The 16,533-nt window shown below is 38.4% G+C and overlaps 1 protein-coding gene across 1 annotated transcript in view; it reads left to right on the plus strand.

Moving 5' to 3' along the window:
- Positions 1-16,533, plus strand: part of ITPRID1 (ITPR interacting domain containing 1) — a 91,081-nt gene that overhangs the window by 23,120 nt on the left and 51,428 nt on the right. Inside the window, 2 exon segments of the mRNA XM_045564308.1 lie at positions 867-1,417; positions 13,644-13,701. Of these exon segments, the coding sequence (XP_045420264.1) occupies positions 867-1,417; positions 13,644-13,701 (609 nt within the window).

Consider the following 16,533-nt stretch of genomic DNA (forward strand, 5'->3'; position numbering starts at 1 on the left):
AAATTATCTTCTTAGTTGGGAGATTCCCTGCATGGGTAGTCTCAAGGCTGTTGGATCTGTTCCCACACTTATCCATGGGTCTGGTTGGCGTCAGTGGGTCCTCCCAGCATGCAGAATCTGAAAAATACTTCAAAGACCAGTCTTAGGCTTTACAATAGTAATGTTATCTAGAGAAGCACAAGTCCTTGGGCTTTACAATGGCAAAATTATCTAGAGAAGTAGTGGGGAAGTCACAAATCTTGCACCCATCAGGAAGGATAGTGTCATTAAGCAGTAACCAGTTACAGCAGTAAGGAAGTTAGGGAACAATGACTGGTTACCTTCTGACGATATCTATATTTGCATAACAATCAGACTTTGATTACTATTTATATCTTATGGCTCTACATACGGTTTCATTTCCACACTCTCAGGTGGCAGTATGGACGGGGATGATGGAGGTGATGACGGGGATATCCATCACATAAAGTGGTAAAAGAGTACTCAGGTCACTTGATGTTGACAGAGCTGGCTTCACTGTTTGACATTTAGTTATTATACATTAGTATATAGATTCACCTGTTTGTACAGTTTTTAATGATTAACACATAAAAACCATAGGCATATATGAATCTGTATATTTAGGTATATTCAGCTAAATCTAAAAGCTATTCACTTTCCCTATAGCACAGTGATACCTCATTGTACAGGGGAATCATCTCCATAATAGCAAAGGCATACACTGAGAAAATCTTGAGTTTCAAGAGCCTGATGTCCTTCCCATCTTGAAAATCACATGTTAACCAGCTCTTCAGTTTGTCACTACATTAATACAGTTTCATCGAAAAGACCCAGTCTAAAAATTTTGTGTTTATTGTGTTGTTCAGGCCGTTTCCGACAGCTGGAAATCCTGGACCACGTGACCAATGCCTTCTCATCTTTGTTGAATGATGTCAACATCCTACAAAACAAAGCTGATGAGAAAGCTAGAGGAGAGACTGTGCAGAGAACCTCAGTGAGTGGGTCCAAAGAGCATCAGAGAAGAATGGGTAAAGTTTTAAGGAGAGCCTCGAAACAGAACATCAGGAGAGACTGTAACCCAGAAGTGTCCGAGACCTTTAAGATGAAGGATGAATTTTTCATCCCCTCTTCAAAACCAGGGGAGTGTGGAGCAGAGTTACCAGCAGCCCCAGTCAATCACAACCAAAATCATTTGTCTCCTTTGGCAGAGCATCAGTCTCTCCAAGCCTGTGATGACTCGATATTCCGTCATCCTCCCCAAGCTGGCAAGCAGTGGCCTTGCCCGTCCGCGCTGGCCAAGCAAGATCCTCCCTCCTGTGTGTCTGGGGGGTCCATCAAGGACAGAATTCAGACTCACAAGCTCAGGAACTTGTCTCATCTTGCGAGTAAAGGACCAGACTCCTTTGAAATGGAAGAAGTGAGTGTTACAAAAATGTGCTCAACCTCCCAAGGGAAACAACCTGCACAGCAGCATCCTTTGCCTTGTAGTCCTCCTTTAACCACTCCATCTTTCTCGCCCTCAGCATTACATCTTATTGTCCAACTCAATATAGTCCAGGACATTGGAAGTCATATTAGTTACTTCAGTTAGAAATAAACTGGTGTGCAACCAGCCTTTGCTTTCTCCTATTTCTTTTTCTTTTCTTGCACACAGTTGAATCCATGAGTTGCTTCTGACTTTGCTTTTGCTCAATTCTTTATTATGCACCTCAGTATGCTTTGCATCTACTCTCTACTTTTCCATGTTTCACCTTCTTTGAGGGCCAGTTCAACTACTTCCCACTCAGTGAGACTTGCCCTGAGCACTCCTCCTCTGTATTCTCAAGGCTTTGGCAGGGAGAGCTTGCTATGTTAGAGATGGACCATTTGGCAACGCTGTCTTCCCTAATGGACTCAGCTTCTTGAGAACCGTGGTTGTGTGTTGGAAATATTTCCCCCACAATGCCTAACTCAGCACTTTGGACAATACAGTAAACACTTGGGTTTGGTTCTGATTTTAAGGGTTTAGTATATCATTTGTTTGTTTTGGGATTCATTGATTTGCACATGGCTCAACCCCCATTTCACATATACTTTTTGCCCCTTCACCCCCACCTTCAATCAAGCTCATTTTCACCCTCATTTAGATAACATCCCAACTGTATTTCTCTGTCGTATTTTTTTTTTCCAAAAAGTGCATTCACGTTTCCACTTATTTCTCTATTCATATTGGCAACTGGGATTGGGATTTAGTTTGTTGATAACTCTGCTATTTAATATAATTACAAAAGAGTAATTACAGAGGAAGAGCAAAGCTTTTTCTCCACTTTCATCTAAATTATTCAAAAGCAGGGCGGGATATTTGTATGCAAATCCCAAGGGGGAGGTCACCTCTCCATTGAGCCCTCTACGTGCCAGGCAGAGAGTTGCCAGCGCAGAAATGGTGATGAAATCTGCCTTGAAGGGAGCTCCAGAGAAGTCTCAGAGATGAGCACAGAAACAGTAAGGTGGTAGGGACAGAGACAGCCCTATAAAGTATACAGACATACTTTTATGTCACTATACAGACATGTTTTGGAATATTTGGGGAGCAAGCAAAGGCATTCTTAACCAGTCTAGTGGCTGAAAGGATCAAGAAACTTGTGAGAAGTGAGGCTTAACCATAATCTTAAAAGAAGAGTAAGATTTAATCAGGTGAATATGCCTATTGGAAGTCCTCACCACCCACAAAGATATAAAAATGGCCTCAAAATATGTAGATGTTAATGATCCTAATGTCTGTGTATATATGTGTCTGTATGTACATGTATACATATGACTTATATAAAAAAATTGAAGAGCCTTAAAATATTAAAATGAATTGAAAATAGTAGCATTAAAATGAGTAAAAATTATAAAAGGAGGGAAAAATCAGAAGTATTCTCATTTGAGGATACACTTAAGTGGCACTCAAAAGGAGTGTTTTTTTTTTTAAATTCAATTTTGCAGAGATTATTTAATTACAAAACTAATAGCTAAATTACTATAAAGAATATCAAGACAATTTGCTATTCATTAGTCAGTCTGTTATATTAGTTAAGATCCAAATAAGAAGTTTCTCCAAACTTCAACTTGTTGTCAAGCCTCATTAGACTCTACTTCCCTTTAAGTTTCCTCTGCTTGTAACTAGGCTGACTCAGAGGAAAACAATGTTTCTTGTATGTCATCTATATGTGACAGAACAGGGATAGACAAATACCAAGTTCCATATAAAGAAAAGAGGCCGGGCGCAGTGGCTCATGCCTGTAATACTAGCATTCTGGGAGGCCAAGGCAGGAGGATCACTTGAGGTCAGGAGTTTGAGATCAGTCTGAGCAAGAGTGAGACCCCGTCTGTACTAAAAATAGAAAAAATTAGCCGGGCGTTGTGGTGCCCGCCTGTAGTCCCAGACACTCAGGAGGCTGAGGCAGGAGGATATCTTGAGCTCAGGAATTTGAGGTTTCTGTGAGCTAGGCTGATGCCATGGCCCTCTAGCCCAGGCAACAGTGTGAGACTCTGTCTCAAAGAAATGAAAAGGAAAGGAAAGGAAAAAAAAGTCAGTCCTTTCCCTATAAACGTTTGAATATTTTTATTATTTTTTAATTTAATTTTCTTCATTTAATTTCTTTTTTTATTTCAAAATATTAAGGGGGTACAAATGTTTTACATTACATCATTGCTTTTGTAATGCTTGAGTCCAGCTATAGGTGTGCCTATCACCAAATAACATTCATTGTACCCAAAGGTTTTTGCCCCGCCTCTCCCACTTTCCCCCTGGCTGATTTCCACTGAGTTTTACTTCCCTCTGTGCACATATGTGATCATCAATTAGTTCAAGTTTAATAGGGAGTAATTGTGGTGCTTGTTTCTCTATTCATAAAATACTTCAGTTAGGAGAATGGTCTCCACTTTCATCCAGATTGTTGCAAAAGGTATTGATTTATCTTTTTTATGGCTGAGTAGTACTCTGTGGTATACATATACCACATATTATTAATCCACTCATGAATTGATGGACACTTGTGTTGATTTCACATCTTTGCAGTTGTGAATTGTGCTGCAATAAATGTCCATGTGCAGGTGTCTTCTTGATGGAAAGTCTTCTTTTCCTTTGGTTTTGGTGGGATTGCTGGATTGAATGGTAGGTCAACTTTTATTTAGTTATTTGAGGAATTTTCATACTGTTATCCATAAAAGCTGTACTAATTTACAGTTCCACCACCAGTGTATAAGTGTTCCTTTCTCTCTGCATCCACACCAGCATCTATTGTTTTTGATATTTTAATAAAAGTAATTCTAACAGGGATAAGGTGATATTTCATTGTGGTTTTAATTTGCATTTCCCTGATGATTAGTGATGTTGAGCATTTTTTCATATGTTTATTGGCCATTTGCCTTTCTTCTTTTGAGAAGCTTCTGTTTGTGTCTTTTATCCACTTCTTAATAGGGTTTTTTTTCTGATTTGCTTGAGTTCTTTGTAAATTCTGGATATTAGCTCTTTATCAAGAATATTTTATCTCATTCTATATGTTGTCTATTTGCTCTGTTGATTATTTCCTTAGCTGTGCAGAAGGTTTTTAGTTTAATCAAATCCCATTTATTAATTTTTTTGTTGCCATGATTGCAATTGGTGTCTTAGTCATAAATTCTTTGCCTAGGCTGATATCTAGAAGAGTTTTTCCTACATTTTCCTCTAGAATTCTTATGGTTTCATGCCTTAGATTTAAGTTTTTTATCCATCTTGAATTAATTTTTGTGAGTAGTGAGAGGCAGGGGTCCTGTTTCATACTTTTGCATGTGGCTATCCAATTTTCCCAGCACCGTTTATTGAACAGAGCTTCTTTTCCTCAGTGTACATTTTTGTCTGCTTTGTCAAAGATCAGTTGGTTGTAAGTAGGTGATTTCATACCTGGGTTCTCTGTTCTGCTCCACTTGTCTATGTCTCTATTTTTGTTTTGGTTACTATAGCCTTGCGGTATAGTTTGAAGTATGGTAATGTGATGCCTCCAGATTTGTTCTTTTTGCTTAAGATTCCTTTGGCTATTCAGGCTCTTCTCTGGTTCCAAACGAACAGTAGAATTATTTTTTCTAGATCTGTGAAGCATGATGGCAATTTGATGGGGATTGTATTGAATTTGTAAATCACTGTGGGTGGTATGGACATTTTAACAATGTTGCTTCTACTGATCCATTAGCATGACATATTTTTCCATTCATTCGTATCCTCTGTGATTTCCTTCCTCAGAGTTTTGTAGTTCTTGTAGAGATCTTTCATCCCCTTGGTTAAGTATATTCCTAGGTATTTAATTTTCTTTGTAGCTATTATGAATGGTATTGAGTATTTGATCTGACTCTTGTCTTCATTGTTATTGGTATATAGAAATGCTACTGGTTTATGTACACTGATTTTGTATCCTGAGACTTTGCCAAATTGATTTATAAATTCCGGGAGACTCTTCGTAGAATTTTTGGAGTTTTCTAGAATCAAAATCATATCATCAGCAAAGAGCAATAGTTTTACCTCCTCTTTTCTGATTTGAATACCCTTCATTTCTTTCTCTTGCCTGATTGCTCTGGCTAGGACTTCCAGCACTATGTTGAATAGAAGTGGTGACAGTGGGCATCTTTGTCTTGTTCTGGGTCTTAGGCAGAATGCTTTCAACTTTTCCCCATTCAGTATGTTGATTTGGGTACATGGCTTGGGTATATATGGCTTTTATAATTCTGAGATATGTTCCTTCTATACCTAGTTTGTGGAGGGTTTTTATCATGAAACAGTGCTGGATTTTGTTGAATGCTTTTTCTGCATCTATTGAGATGATCATATGGTCTTTTTTTTTGCTTTTTTTAATGTGGTGAATCACATTTATTGATTTGCATATGTTGAATCATCCTTGCATCTCTGGGATGAAGACCACTTCGTCCTAGTGGATTCTTTTTTTGAAGTGCTGTTGAATTTTGTTTGCTAGTATTTTATTGAGGATTTTTGCATCTATATTCATAAGGGCTATTGGTCTTTAGATTTCTTATTTTGTTGTGCTCTTTCTTGGCTTTGGTATCAAGGTGATACTGGCTTCATAGAATGAGTGAGGGAGGATTCCCTTCTCAATATTATGGAATAATTTTGTATTATGTGCACCATGTCTTTTATGTATGTCCAATAGAATTCAATTGTGAATCCATCTGGTCCAGGGCTTTGTTTCTTGAGGAGGTTTTTTGTTACTAATTTGATCTCAGTGTTTGTTATTGGTCTGTTCAGGAGTTCTATTAATATTTCTTCCTGGCTGAGTCTTGGAAGGTTGTGTGTTACCAGAAACTTGTCTATTTCCTCTACATTCTCTAGTTTATGCATGTAGAGATTTATGTAGCATTCATGAATGATGTTTTGTATTTCTGCCGTATCAGTTGTAGTGTCACCTTTTTCATTTTTGATTGAGCTTATTTGGGTCCTTTCTCTTCTGTTCATGGTTAATTTAGCAAAAGGTCTGTTGATTTTGTTTGTCTTTTCAAAGAACCAACTTTTTGTTTCAGTAATCCTTTGTAATCTTTTTTTGTTTGTTTATTTTCCAATTCATTTAGTTCTGCTCTGACCTTTGTTATTTCTTTCCTTCGGCTGGTTTGGGGTTTGATTTGTTCTTCCTTTTCTAGTTCCTTGGGATGTGACATTAGGTTGTTAATTTCTGATCTTTCTTTCTTTTTGACGTAGGCATTTAAGGCTACCAATTTTCCACTGAGGAATGCTTTTGCTGTGTCCCATAGATTTTGATAACATGTATCCCCTTTGTCATTGAATTCAAATAACTTTTTGTTTTCCATCTTAATTTCATTCTTGACTCAGTAATCATTCAGCAACAGGTTATTTAATTTCCATCACTTTGTGCAGGTTTCAGTGTTTCTCTTGTGATTTATTTCTAGTTTTATTCTTCTGTGGTCTGAGAAGGTACATGGTATGATTTCAATTTTTTTAAATTTTTTGAGACCTGTTTTGTGGCCTAAGATATGATCAGTATGGGAGACTGTCCCATGTGCTGCTGAGAAGAATGTGTATTCCATAGTTTGGGGGTAGAATATTCTGTAAATGTCTGTTAGGTCCATTTGATTTAGAGTTTGGTTTAAGTTCATTGTTTCTTTACTTATTTTCTGCTTTGTTGATTTGTCAAGCTCTGACAGTGGGGTGTTGAGGTCCCTGGCAATTATGATGGTGCTATTTATTTCTTTGCTTAGTTCTAGTAAAATTGGCTTTACTGTCTGGGACCTCCTGTGTTGGGCACATATATATTTAGGATTTTTATGTCTTCTTGTTGAATTGCTCCCTTTCCCATTATATAATGATCCTCTTTGTCTTTCTTTACCTTTGCTGGCTTAAAGTCAATTTTATCTGATATGAGAATGGGTACACCTGCTCTCTTTTGATTTCTGTTTGCATGGAATATTTTTTTCTATCCTTTAATGTTGTGTCTGTGTGCATTCTTGTGGTTTGGATGTGTTTACTGGAGACAGAAGATACTTGGGTTGTGTTTTTGCCTCCATTCAGCCAGCCTATGTCTTTTGAGAGGAGCATTCAGTCTGTTAATGTTAATTGATAGCATTGATATGTGGGATGTTGGTCTGTTCATCCTGTTGGGTCATCCCTTATTGCTTTGTCTATACCTCTTGTTCTATTGTTTTATAAGAGTTGTGAGTTTTGGGGTTTTTTTTAGGTGACTTCACTTTACACTAGTGAGTACATGTTGTGCTGATTTGTGTATAATGCTGTTCTGAGTATTTTGTGCAGGGCAGGTCTGGTCATGGAAAATTCCCTCAGTGTTTGCTTATCTGGAAAAACTTAATTTCTTTGTCAGTTGTGAAAATTAGTATTTCAGGATACAAAAATTCTAGACTGGCAGTTCTGTTTAAGTTGCTTGGAGATGGGGCCCCATTTCCTTCTAGGCTGTAATGTTTCTACTAAGAAGTCTGCAGTTAACCTGACGGGTTTTCTTTTGTAGGTTATTTGATGTTTTCATCTTGGTGCTTGCAGAATTTTCTCCTTCATTTTGACTTTGGCCATATTTATTACTGTGTGTCTTGGAGCTGTCCTATTTACTATGAATCTTCCCAGTCTTCTCCATCTTGTATCTGTATGTCTTAATTTCTGGCAATACCAGGGAAGTTTTCCTCAATAATTTCCTCAAATAGGTTTTCCATGATTTTAGTTTTTTCTTCTTCTCCCCCAGGGATACCTATAAGTTGAATGTTAGTTCACTTCACATAGTTCCATATTTCTCTCAGTGAGTGCTTGGACTTTTTAATACTCTTCTCTGCCTCTTTGAATGACTTGGTTATCTTAAAAGCATTATCTTCAAGCTCTGAGATTCTTCCTTCTCCTTGGTTTAGCCTATTGTTAAAGCTTTCTGCTGTGTTTTTAAATTCCCTAAATGACTCTTGCATTTCTTTAAGTTCCATTATTTCCTTTTTTACTGTTATCTAGCTCTCTAGTGATGTTATCATTTTTTTTCATTGATTTCCTGAAATGTTTTTTGGCTTCTTTTTGTTGGTTTTCAACTTTCTCTTCAATCCATTGATCTTATTTGCCATCCATATTCTAAACTCCATTTTTGTCATTTTGACAATTTCCTTGTGGATACAGTCCACTACTGTAGCTCCATTGCATTCCCTTGGGAGTCTCAAACTATTTTGTTTTTTCATGTTTCCAGAGTCCTTTTGCTGGTTTCTTCTCACCTAGCTTCTCTTCTCTCAGCTCTGGGTTAATAGGATTGCAGGGAATCTCTTCTCCTTTGCTGGAGACTCTTTTGAACCAAGTCCAGGAGTGATGGCTGCCCAGGGCTGGGGTGTCCTGAGTGAAGTGTTGGACCTCAGGGAGGTTCTGCTGACCCAGCAGTAGCAATGGGGACTCAGTGCTGAGGTGTTGGCATCCAGGCACAATGCTGGAGTCTCACAGTCCTGGTGGGGGCCCTGAAGCTACAAGGAGAGAGCCTTGGACTCAGATACAGTGAGAGCTTCAGAGCTGGCTCTGGAGATTTTGGGGGCACAGCTGCTCCTATGGAAGGGGTGCTATTCCACCATCAGGGGGATTGCTGATGCCCAGTCACACAGGCAAGAGTTTGTATCAGCAGGCCAGGGTCTATGTAGGCAGTTTGGAGCTGCTGGTCAACCAAGGTTCTCCCCCCACACCTAGGATCCACTGAGGAAGTCACCCTAGGCTTCCCAAGTGGTGCCTATGATGTCTGGGGCTCCTCTCTGTTCAGTTCCCACTCTGCGTAGGAGGTGTGTTCAGCCCCCAGTCACAGGACATGACATGGGGGAATATCTGTTCCATCCCTAGCCCAGCAGGGGTAATACAAAGGCTGCTCCTGGAAGGCTGGGTCCCAAGCAGACCTGGCTCCATGCACCAGAGTGATCAGGATGGCATCGGTTGCAGAAAGCTGGGATTGGCAGGGACCAGATCTCTGCTGCACCTGCTCTGTTGGAATGTCTCTGCACAGACTCAGAATAGCTCCCCAGTCATCCCAGAGGTCTGCAGTGGAAAAGGGAGGCCCCTCACAGGTCAAGCTGCCTATAACTTTTGTTTCTCCCCTAAAAAGCAGTGTTCCCTCAGGTTGCTTCTATTCTCCTGTCTTTACCTCTTCCCAGCAGTGAGAATTATAATGGGATCCCCAGCTTAATCTCTGAGTTGCTGGGTAATGCTTATGAGTAAAAATCAGCCACTTCCTATTTGACTGAGTTGGTAGATGCTATAATGAGCTATAGAGTTGTTCTCCCTGTCAGTGGTTGATGCTTGCAGGAAAAAGCCAACTGCTAAGATGTTCTTTTGGGTCTTTAATAAGCTCTAGTCCCTCAGGAAAAGCACCTCAATGCCCCAGGCTTTGGAAGGGGCCCTGTAGCTCCCAGGGGGTTGCTGGTTCTCCACCACAGCAGAGGTGAGTGGAGGAGCAAGGCTGAGGCTGGGCATGGTTAGGTTGTGTGAGCCTGGAAGGCTTTGCAAATCCCTGGCAGGGCTCAGAGGTCATTTTCCCAGCCATTAGGGGGAGTCTCTGGGAGGATGGTCGAGGCAGGCTCTCTAAACCAGGATGACTGCTCATGAGGAAAGGGTTGTTACTCCCCAACTAGCTGTCAGGAGTGAGCTCTGCCCGTCTTGCATTACCCCTGCTTTCCAATGTATGGTTGCAAACAGGCACCTGAATGTGCTGCATTCTGTTGCTATGGAACCACAGGTTGGGATCTTCTCCAGTGGAGGACCCACCCTAATCCGACTGTGCAGCTTTCCTTTTGGGGGGATTGGACACTCCCCCAGATCACCGTATCTTGACCACCCCCAGTATTCTCCCATCAGTTCCACCCATGTGGGCACCCTCGCCTCCCAAGTCCAGCTCCCAGATCTCTCCCTGTGTCCCCTAGCAACCTACTCAAGTCCTGGGGGCACAGGATCTAGCCTGTGTGTCTGACTCACTGGCATGAGTCTCTGGGAAATGCTGGCTGACAGGAAGCTTCCAGATCACGCACCCAGGTCCACTGCATGTCCTCACAGGCAAAGGCGTGGACCGCAGTCTCTGTAGAAACTTCAGACTGGAGGTTGCGCCAGCTGCAGAGAGGCAGCTGCTTGCCAAATCCTTGGCTCAAACTGCTTTCCTGGTTGCAGTGGGCAGGGGAGGATAAGAGTCTGGATGGAAGAAAGCCCCCTCTCCAACCTCTCAGGTTACTCTCCTTGGAGGGGAACCCCACATGGAATGTCCAAGCTCTGTGATCATGCAAGTTCTCCCCACTGTTCCAGGGTTGCTGCAGTGCTTGGGCTTATGGGGATGGAAAAGCTTCCAAGTAACTTGGTAGCCTGCTGGTCACCTTACCCCTTCACTTGGCTCTCAGCCTCTCTGGGTTTGATCCACATCAATATCTTTTTTTCTTTTTTCCTCTTCCTTCTCTGCTTTGCAGTGTTCCTCTTTGAGATCCCTGGCAGGCTCTGGTACTTATTCTTCTGACCTACACCTGAGCCGTGTCCTTTCTCCTCTCTCCTTTATCTGAAACCCTTCCCTCTGGATGGTCCAGTAACTGATGTCTCTAGTCAGCCATCTTGCCTTCCTCCTTCTAATTTAATTTTATTTTTTTGAAGACAGGGTCTCGCTATGTTGCCCAGGTTGTTCTCGAACTCATGGGCTCAAGCAATTCTCCCACCTCATGTTCCCAAGTAGCTGAGATTATAGGTGCAAGCCACCACACCCAACTTTTGAAATATTTTCAAAGTGACAATTATTCAAGAAAAAACTATATATTAGTATATATTTGGAGGAAGGGAAGAAACATACTCAGACATCAAAATAAACAAAAAAAAAAACCCTCACATTTCTTTGGCACATAGTAGATACTCAATAAATATTTGTTGAACGAGTAAATTAACATTAAAAGAATTTGATATTAATTTAATCCAAGGGTAGCCTTCATAGAAAAACAGAATATTTTGTTGAATTTCACAGCCAACTTTGTTTATGGAGTTTCTTTAATATTTTCCCATATTTGTATGTGTGAAAGACTGTATGTATGTATGTAAGGCAGAGATAGTCTTAAAAATGATATAAAAGAAACTACTTTAATTTCATTTTTATAAAAAGTTTATGTAAAATATTATGTTCTCACTGGGGGAAAAAATTTTTTTTAGTCAATACCAATAGATGAGTGAATGAAGCTTGGGTAGATTGCATCTTAAACAAGAACCAATGCCAGGTTTGTTTTTCAATGGCAAATCTAAAAATCCAATTATAAGAAACAAAAACTCTGTGTGAAATTGGCAGATTTTCATGGCATTTAAAACATGAGCCAATGTACTTAAATATCTAGCTATCAGAATTTCAAGTATGATTGGCCAAATTTTGCCTGCAGATGAACCTATGATATTTTTCCTAGTCTTACTAAAGGCTGAGTTTGGCAATATTTGGCTCACTTCTTAAAAGTATGATTCCAAAAAAAAATTGTGCATAGATTTTTAATGTAAAAATCAACATATATTTGTGTTTAATTTTACTTAACAAAATTGAGTCAGCTCCTTTCTTTTTAAATTCCCAAATACATTAAATGAATTTAATACTTGAGAAACCTGTATAATCATAAACTCAAGGTAGGATTTTCTTTATATCCATACTAAATAATCTTCACCCTTTCTTCTTGTTTGTATATAAGATCCTATACTCTGGAAGTCATGTGTGAGAACATTAACCAAATTATTAAATAATGCCAATCAACACTTTGATTAGGTGGGGGATGTTTCAAAAGTTATAAATATTTCTTTTTTTAAAATTAATTAATAAGTTTGGCTAAGAATACACTTGGACTAGCCAAAGGATATACACTTGGCTTTCACTTTAAATTGTTGTGCCTTTTGTTTTTGTTCTTTTTTTCAACAGACAAATATATGCTTTACATTGCACTAAGTGAATTTTTCTGCATGGTAATGGTCACAGCAAAAGAACTCCCTTAGTACACTTGAAAATTTATATGATGCACACTGGTTTGAGTTACCAAAACCAATAAAAACAATACTAAGCAGTATGCCTAATTAATTATGGGTATAAAGTAACTTCTTTGAAAAAAAGATATGCAGGATTAAAAAGAGGAAATGAATATTTCTTCTCATGACATTCTTGAGCTATATCCTCAGGGTCCTCAGTCTATCCCTGGGTTAAAGGTCATTTTTGGCCCTATGTACCACAATGTTTAAAATGTTTATGTCCTTTGATTCAGGTTTCAATATTAAGATATTAATTCCAAATAAATAATAGGACATGTAGAAGCCCATTTATGTATAAGGATATTCATTTCAGCATTATTTTTAATTGGAAAATTTAGAAAACATTCCAATAGTTGGAAATTAAGTAAACTAATGTGCCTTCAAAGTGTGGCCTATTGTGCAGCCATTAAAGATGGCATTTTAAAAGAAATTTTATGATGTGGGAAAAAGTTCCGCCTTCAAATTTTTGAGTGAAAAAAATTTGACTGCATAACTATATTCAAAATAAATGTATGAAAAGAAAACTTGCAAAGAAATACTCTAAAATGTTAATGGTAATTATTTTCTTCCCTTCTTTAATGTTTTCTGCATATCATATTCCCATAGTAAGCTGTATTACTATTTTTAAGGTAACATTTATGATTTTATTTTAATAATAACCTTATTCTCATTAATAGAGTAGTATTTATTAATTTCTAAAAATAATATCAAAAATAAATTTTGCTATATCAATTTGGAAATTAATTTTTTAAATCTGTCTAAACACTACACTGAATTACTCTTCATAAATTTATTGAGACATAATTGACTTGCATTCTCCAAACATATTTAAAGTGCTTTAGGAGCAAAAAAATCTAGAATAATAATAAAATTGTTAAATTTATTTTAAATGCACATTTTCCAGAAGGAGCCTTGATCCTCCCAGCCAGATGTGATCTTCCTTTCTCCTGAACTCCTTTAGTTCTTTGAATCTTTATCATGAGCACCTTGTCCATGCCACTTCCTCCTAGCAGACTGTAAGTTATTTGAGTTCAGGAACCCATGTTTATCCCTCTTATCAGCTGCCAGTAAACACTAATTATATGTTGACTGAACGAAGTGAATTTATTATGAAAAAAATTTCTAATGAGATTGATGCATTTTGATATCTTAGGTCCAGAGTTTTGAAGAAGAAACTGGTAATCCTCTTGGTGTGACCTCAGGAACTGTAGGTAAGAATTCATCAATGGTCTTTCAGAAAGAATGCAAACAATTGGTGCTTAACTTTCTTAATATGTATAAAGCTTAAATTATCTACAGGAGATGCCCTACATTTATGCATCATCTGGGATGTTAAAAACCTCCTAGCAATGCAAATGTACATGTAAATTTTAAAATATCGAAATGTTCAATATCCCTTGGGCTAATGGAGTATGTAGGGTGTCTGACACTAACTCTACATGATCTGACTACCATAGTGGAAGCAATTTCATTCACAGGACCAAGACTAACTGGGTGAATGCTTTCTCACTCCTACTGCCAAACTGCTTGATGTTGCACAGTTATATTATTTTACCGGGCCTCCGTTTTTCCATCTGTAACAAAGAGGGTAAATACAGATAATTTTAAGTTTTCTGCCAGCACTTACATTCTGAATTTTGTATGATCTTTATGTTAAACTCTTAGTGGAAACAAGATACCTAGTTATCACTTTCCAAATAATCTCTTAGAATGATGCTATATCATCCTAGACAACAGAGAAGGGAGCCTTTCTCTACTCCTGGTTTTTGTTCTCCCATTCAGCCATCATTGTGATTCAACATTTCCATGATCCTATGAGGAGCTAGCAGTAAGCAGGATTCATCCAGCAAAATAGAGCAGATGAAGCTAGTGCTTCATCAGGAAGAAAATATGCAAATTTTTAATTTAATTTAGTGTGGTGTCAAACACATCTTTTTCATTACAAAGTATATGTATGGTCCTCATTTTGCTAAATGCTGTTTAGAAATTATGCATTAGTAATTATAGGGTCCTGCTGATTACATAAATTGTTATCCTGCTCTTCAAAGTAATTACCACACAACCTGCATTGAGGTTTATAACACAAAAATAAGCATCTGTTTTCCATCTAATTGAATGCTTCTCAATGAAACTGGAGGTCCCCTTGCCAATAGAAACTGCCTTCCTTGACATTCTATTAAGAGGTCTATTGATATTATGTAAATCACCCCAATCATTCCAAAAAATGACTTGGGAAGTTAGGCAAAAATTACGAATCTGAATTTAATCTCAAATTGAGAGAGCAAAGTAAGATAGGTGAAGGTTAGCCTAATGGAGAAAATCTGAATTATAGTATAGCAAATGCAATTTTTCTACTTTCAAAAACAGTGTTGTTAACCTAAGAAAAAATAGGACTGAGAATAAATAAGTAAAACTCATTCAATAAATGGGAAAAGGGGGAACTTATGATATATATGTAATCACTTTGAGATATATATATGAATTTTTTTAATCAAAGTTCAAAAGATGATTTCATTTGAAAGACAAAAGCACATGGACCATTTTGACCAAAATATTATAGCAATAGTGATGTTGTGCTAGTTCCAGGGCATAGCCCTTAACTCACTTGGCTGTATCCTGGCTCTTGGGATATCTCTTCTTGGGACACTCTGTCTGGGAAGCCACTGCCCATGTTATGAGAAGCCCAGGCTACATGGGGATGCCACATGGAGGCACTCTGGTGGACAGGCTGAATGAGCTCCCATGTGAATGAGCCATCTTTGATGTCCAGCCCAGTCGAACTTTCAGATGACTCTAGCCCCAGTGATATCTGACCACAACTGCATGAGAGAATCCAAGGGACAACCACACAGCTGAGCAAGCCACCCCACAGAACCATGAGAGGTGACAATTGTTGTTTTAAGCCACACATACATGCACAAATAGATAAAGACACATTATGAACTCTTCAAGTATCTTTAAAATTTAGTTAAAAACCAGTTTTAAGACTGTATTGCCTCTACTCATGTGCAATACTCTGCATATTAGCAGAAAAAGTTTATTTCCTAATTAAATTTCAGCAAATTCACTTCTTATAGAAGATGGAGGCCTTAGCCCCTGAAAAATAAATTATCACTAAAATGACAAGGTAATATAAGGAAAAACAGGAAATATATAAAATTCTATTTGAAAGGAGAAAGGGGGTCCAGCATTAATATACCAGAAGCCTTGAGGAATTTGTACAGGATATATTGTGGGTGAAGTTGCAGCCAATTCTAGAAGAGCTCACCCAGGGACTAAGAAATGAGTCCACTGAAGAACTATACTAACATGTTCAGGTAATAATTTCCAAAAGAATCTCATTTAACTATCAAATTGGACAAGACATGCCTTTCCTGTCACTTTTTAAAATGAGCAAACACAGCATAATTACCACAAGATTTAGCAGTTCAAAATCAGAGGTTATTCAGAAGAAATGCTCATCAAGAAAAGAATGAATACAAAGAAGCATTGGAAATCCTTAGAAACGAATCTTCCCATTAAGATGAATGAGGATATTGCGTCTATGTAAGAGAATGATTTCCAGTGAGTAAAGATTCATTTCGATTCCTTTCAGATAAAATATGCAATGTCTGATTCTGTTTCTGATAATGGCTAAGTAACTCCTAACGAGCTGACCCTTCCACAGATAATAACTATAAAGTCAGGACAAAATATTTTAAAAACTCCTACAAAAGGCACTGGTGAGTATCCAAAAGCAGTCAGTGAAGGAAAATTCCCTTGGAATAAAGGAATGATATGGGGTGAGTGTCCTGTTTTTTTACAAGACGTTTAGCCTGAGGGCAGGCTCCAGTTGATGCAATTCTAAAACTCTGGTAGAAAGTAGCAGTCTTGCTAGCTAATAAAAATCAGAAGAAAGAGTTTGGGGCAATGACAACAGCTGGAAAGTGAGGGGGAAGGAAATCCAAGAAAGGAGAGAGCCAGAAGGAAAGTCCCCAGATCCTGGGTATGAGATCTGCCCGAAACTTTAGCCAATTCTTGAACTAAAGATGAATGGGAAAGAC

This window comes from Lemur catta, chromosome 11, assembly GCF_020740605.2.
Source record: "Lemur catta isolate mLemCat1 chromosome 11, mLemCat1.pri, whole genome shotgun sequence".
Classification (NCBI taxonomy): Eukaryota; Metazoa; Chordata; class Mammalia; order Primates; family Lemuridae; genus Lemur; species Lemur catta.